General features: G+C 33.6%; 1 protein-coding gene across 1 annotated transcript; it reads right to left on the bottom strand.

Moving 5' to 3' along the window:
- Positions 1-771: 771 nt before the first annotated feature.
- On the bottom strand, positions 772-3493 carry LOC138402925 (uncharacterized). Its single transcript, XM_069501469.1, has 5 exons — positions 3427-3493; positions 2969-3191; positions 2116-2249; positions 1280-1435; positions 772-923 (listed from the first exon to the last, which is right to left on the bottom strand). Exons 1-5 carry the CDS (start codon positions 3491-3493, stop codon positions 772-774), a joined length of 732 nt encoding a protein of 243 aa, XP_069357570.1.
- Positions 3494-6036: the final 2543 nt, after the last annotated feature.

Below are 6036 nucleotides of genomic sequence, written 5' to 3' on the forward strand. Positions count from 1 at the left end.
CTGCAGAAATCTTAAGTCAGACTCGATGTGGATTGGACGTGCGGGAGGCAGTGGTATATAGCACCGATATTTATGACTAGTTCATTTCGTGGTGAGTGGTGATCGCTATGAAGCGACAGTTACCTACCTACTTAAATTAAAATAAGCGGAATATTGTTTTAAACGTTGAAGCGTTTTGGTTGCGAATATCGAAACCCAGTTTTAGAAACATTTATCTAATAAATAAAGAAGAGTGAATTGTTAATTTTTAAAGATTTGGTGTACTTTCAATGGTACCTACCTACCTAGAAGATAATTAAAGAGAGTATTTCTGTAACGTATTTAAAGTATTCACTTATGCAATACTTTTGATGACACAGGTTTGGTAAAACATGCGAGTACGAACATAACCACAAAAAAATATTTGCGTATACATAAAAAAACGGGCCGAATTGAGAACCACCTCCTTTTTGGAAGTCGGTTGAAAAAGGGAACAACATTAAGGTTTATGAAAATAACATAATATGTGTATCAAAAGGTTTATCAAGGTACCTTGCTAAGTTCCTAGCCCACGAAATAGGATTCAGTGTGCTATGCTGTGGGAAGTCAATATTTCAGTATATTTTTCCAAGTCCCTATATTATTATTTTTAGCTGGGTCTAATTTATATGGATTATACAAGGCATCCCATTCTGTATGCTTACATCAGTTGTAACTGCACCTACTCATACGCGGTAGGTAAGTGCAGCTAATGAACATATTTTATAGTAGTTTAAAACATAAAATCGAATATTAATATAAAGCCAGTTCTTCTAAAGGTCGTGAACGCATAAAAATCTTCACTGCATCAAAAATTTTACTCGTGACTTTTCTTTGGAAAAATGCACCGAAGTTGTTAACCATTATCCTCCAACTTTCATTAACTAAATTGTGTAGTTGATCACCTGTAATAATAATAAAATATAATAAGTAACAATAAAAAATAGGTTATCAGTGGAGAAACTTAAAACTGTTTTTTTAAAGGATATTAGCCACGTTTATCATGATGAGTAATATTCATAGACTCTCATATACCTAATATATTATCGAAAGCGCATGTCATACGGGTAACATTCATGTTTATAGCTACAAATTAATAAGTATTTTGAGAATTTAAGTACATTCTGGATGACCTTTTATAAACATATGTAGCGCACTACATCAATTACAAATTACAATGAATATAAACTTGTTTCAATCTAATATACCTAAATGTACAAGTAAGTATATCCAAATAAATAATTAAGTTCAATAAACTTACTCTTTTTCTTATCTCCATCATATAAATTTTCTAAGCGAGAGATAACGCCATCAACTGTGTTGTATCCGTAATAATAGGTTTTCAATTCCATAACATCCTTCCCATTTTCATCCTTTATAATATCAAATACGAACAATATTTCCATTTGCATTGTTTCTGAAATATTTTGTGCATTTCAACATTTTTAAATAATCTCATTCTCAACACTTTTAATTATTTTTCTCACAAAAATTTAAGTTCATCATCATCATCATCATCATCATCAACCCATCGCCGGCTCACTACTGAGTACGTGTCTCCTCTCGGAATGAGAAAGGTTCGGCAATAGTCCACCACGCCAGCCGATTGGCAGACAATGGTCCGATTCTGAGCACAAATGATTTGAGAGTATACGTATCCTCTTCTGACTCGTGTAATATGAAAAGGACAGACACAGTTTGACAGTTTTAAATTTAATTTAAAGCTGTCAAACCTCGTGATTTAAGCTGCCAGTTGCGAGCCTATTGTTTGATTTTGTAGCACGCAGTAAGATTTTGAGTTTTTAAATGTCATGTTCCGTCCTTTTTTAGCAATATTAAAAAGAAAAAGATGCAGATACTTCAAGGCTTAAAAATTTACATACAAGTCTTCGAATCAGTGTAATTTTGAAACTACACATTTTTACGAAAATCTGGTAAACCACATGCAACAGATACTCTAAAACGTAAATTACAAATTTTCATTGATTTGATTGATTAATATTTGGATGGGTATCAGATTAGGTTGTATGAAGAGCAAGTAGGGAGCGCGCTAGGGAAACTTTTACGAATTTATTATGAAGTGAGGTAAAAGCTTACTCAGAGTTAGGTCTCCCCTACCACTTCCGCTAACGGGTAATACAGATAATAATACTCCGTCCAATACAGAATAAAATTCAAGAATAAGATCTGTGTGAAACAATACTCGTATGGTTTTCAAATCCATATTTATGCTGAAAAAGGGTAATTTATAAGTTAATACATGACGTGATTTCTGGTACTATTCCAAAGAAAATATAAAACAAATAAAAAAACCGGCCAAGTGCGAGTCAGGCTCGCGCAACGAGGGTTCCGTACTACAGTCGTATTTTTTCGACATTTTGTACGATAGTTCGAAAACTATGATGCATAAAAATAAATAAAAATCTGGTTTAGAATGTACAGGTGAAGACCTTTCATATGATACCCCACTTGATATAGTCACTCACTTCAAAAGTTGAAAATACTAATTATTAGTTCATGACCATAATTTAATTTTTTGTGTGTGATTTAACCCTAAATTCACAGTTTTCAGATTTTTCCCCAAATGTCAGCTATAAGATCTACCTACCTGCCAAATTTCATGATTCTAGGTCAACGGGAAGTACCCTGTAGGTTTCTTGACAGACAGACTGACAGACAGACAGACAGACAGACAACAAAGTGATTATAATATAAGGGTTCCGTTTTTCCTTTTGAGGTACGGAACCCTAAAAATTAGACTTTATACTTTGACGTAAGATTTTTTTACACCTTTATTACGGATTATCTCCCAAAGTTACCATGATCCAAACTTCATAGTCGCTGATCGTTCCTCTCTGTGTTGGGGACAACGCGCAGAGGAACTTTCAGTTTTTGGCTTAAACAGAGCTGAGAGCGCTGGCTCTCTCTCTATCCATACAAATAATCTTACCTAACATTGTCAATAATCGCATTTTTCAACCCTCCTGCTTTTACATCAGTCCAATTGAAAACAAAATTATCAGCTGCTACTATTATAGGTTCTAAGGGTAATTTGTCCAGTGGATTAATACCAAGTTTGGGATTTCCATTTGCAAAGTCCTTTACATACTTTTGAGTCCGCTTGGTTAAACACGGGGAATCGTCGAGCGAACATTTTATATTATGCGGGTGTACTAAAAAGAAAAACTAAAAAAATATTTTTTCGCTAAAATCTTTTGAATTTACTTATATTTTATCACTATTAGCTGGTAAGTCAGCAGTATATTAAAAAGACACAAGCTTATTTTTTATCTAATTTAATGTTAAGAACAGTCTCACATATTATTTTCTACTCAAGATACTGTAGCTAGTTATTAGCAATAATTTATTTCACAAGGGCGTCTGGTAAAATTGTTTTCTTCTACTTACTTGCTCCTGACAATTGTATGACTGTCACTACAAATAATATTATACTACAAATGTTAGTTTCCTGCATCATCACGTGTACCTTCATTAAACCTCAAAAATAAGACTGAACACATTAAGCTAATTTTGTTGCTTTGTAAATTATTTATACAATATGTAAATGAAAATAATTATCATTAACATTCGCAGACGCTATTATAAACACTACGTACTTTAAAAAAAAACGTATGCTTGAAGATCAATCTTGATAAAGTTGTTCAAAAAATTAACTCTTGAAAACTTTAAAATAGAATCTAAAATTGACTTTAGTATTGGTGGTGTGATTTTATATTGATAAATCACAAACAAAAGGTCTATTGTACGTGTATTGTGACGCAAAGCATTTATTTATTTTGAGAACATAATCAGCCGTACTCAGAATCGCTTAATCGTTACTTAAGTTTAGTTAAAACGAGACAGAGCTATATCTCTCACATGAATCTGAAATGAAATGATTTGAAATGAAATGAAATGATTTATTTGTTTTAAAAGGTCTTTTTAAAATTGTGCCAGGGACCCTGAAGTAAGTTTGCAAAACCTGTATCTCAGGGTCCCCGCTCTCCCTCCTCCATCATTAACAAATAAACACTTATACAAACTAAATTTAGTGATATGATATGGATATGAAACTTAAAAATACGTGTGTGTGTATGAGTGTGTGTGTGTTAGTGTGTGAATTTGTCTCGTTTAACTCAATCTTAAGTAACGATTAGCGACTCTGAGTACGGCTGTAAGTGTGTGTTATGTATAAAAATTATCAAGCAAAGAACGCCGTGCAAAATGGTGTAATTTTATTCAGGCAAAGGTTCATAACCCCAGGTACATACTTTGCAGTTTCTTCAAATATGAATATCTAATACGAATTCAATTTACATATTTTTGCATGTATATTCTAAAATTTAAAGAAAACTTATCAATAATGCGATCCACATGTTAATGTTCTGTTGCTTTGATAGAAATAAGTGGGTACTTATAAGTAAATTCACAGACATAGATTAATTATATTGGTCTCGCTACAGAATTCTAAAATAGTCAAGTCATAATACACATTCAAGGTTATAAATAATTCGCATTGAGCTAAAAAAATTACAAAAAAAAAGAAAAACTGACTTCAATATCTAGACAATATAGACTAGCGCTTGGATGCAATCAGACCTGGTGGAAAGTGATGATGCAGCCTAAACCAGCTAAACAGTAAGTTTTTTCATAAAATAGACAAAAACTGTACTTAGATTGCGCAATCCATACTTAATAATATTATAAATACGAAAGTGCAAAGTTCTACAAAGCCGAAAATTACCTTAAGGCCGGTGTACATTACTTTCTGACGCTTACTGTACTCATTGTGATAATTACTCGTGGAACTATCTCGCGCTCCTTAGCTATTTCTGTACCTCTTCTGAATTCTGCGAGAAAATTACAAGAAAATTACCAATTTAATCCGACTTCGCAATACAAACACGAACGCCTCGCGTGACCTGTCGAGTGTAATCAACTCGCAAAACTTTATCGAAAGGCAGATGTTAAGCAATTGATTTACAAAGAAAGGCTCTAGTATTTTCATTTAGAACAGCCACTTACTTCAATTTTCTTTTGTACAAAAACTATCAAGATTATCCAACAACGCATTTCGTATTCCGCGTTTACGGAATGCGAGACGCGATGCTGGAGCATCTATGATGCGAAGTTATACATTAGCCAGCACGAAATATTGTACATCGACCTTTAGAAAGAGATTTCGACTTCGTAGAGCGTTATCTTTGCCACTTATACCTACCTATGTGACGTTTTGTCGGTCTCAAAGACAGAAACAACGCTCTACAAAACCGCTATCTCGCGTTTTCCTGGGACGTAGCTCTATAATAAAAAAAAGTCTACACTACGGTATCATTCTTATAACAGTTAGTTTTATTAGTATTAAATACAAAGTGAAACGATTCGGTCCTTTATTTTGTTAGATATTGCACTAAAGTTCCACGAACACGAAATACGAAAAGTTCTATCGACCAACGAACTTTCAAAGTAACAGTTTAATTATACCGAGTGTAGTGTGGGATGCACGTATTCATTGAGCAATCTAAATCAGTGTCTCGGGCTTGTAATCCCTCGCCTCTACTTTAACGAAGCGTTGAGAAACTTTTTGGACTTCGTTAGAAAACAAGATTGTTTTAAACAAAAATACACTTTAATATGCAGCAATACAGGCTATTTTGCAAGATTTGTATTTAATATCAGCATGCAGTTTGTAGTTTGTACTGGGGCTGTACTCATGGGTTTTAAACCTATTTTATGAAGTAATCAAATAAAATAGAATTTATTTTTCTTAAAATGTGTAAAAATATTACCTATTAGATACGTTAAGAAACCTTGGATATTAGCCAAAGTAGGCTACGCTGTTTAGTGTCTCTCGAAAAAAATAACTTTAGAGCCTCCGTGAATTAGGTGCCCCACAGTTCTGGTTGCGGCAGCTAGACTGCGGCAGTTGTGAAATATATACTTTGAACATCCAGTTTAAGCAACCAATCGATGCAGCCAGTCGTGATGCTTCAGTCAACAGTTAAGGCCTTATGGCGA

The sequence above is a fragment of the Maniola hyperantus genome, chromosome 10 (assembly GCF_902806685.2).
Source record: "Maniola hyperantus chromosome 10, iAphHyp1.2, whole genome shotgun sequence".
Taxonomy (NCBI): Eukaryota; Metazoa; Arthropoda; class Insecta; order Lepidoptera; family Nymphalidae; genus Maniola; species Maniola hyperantus.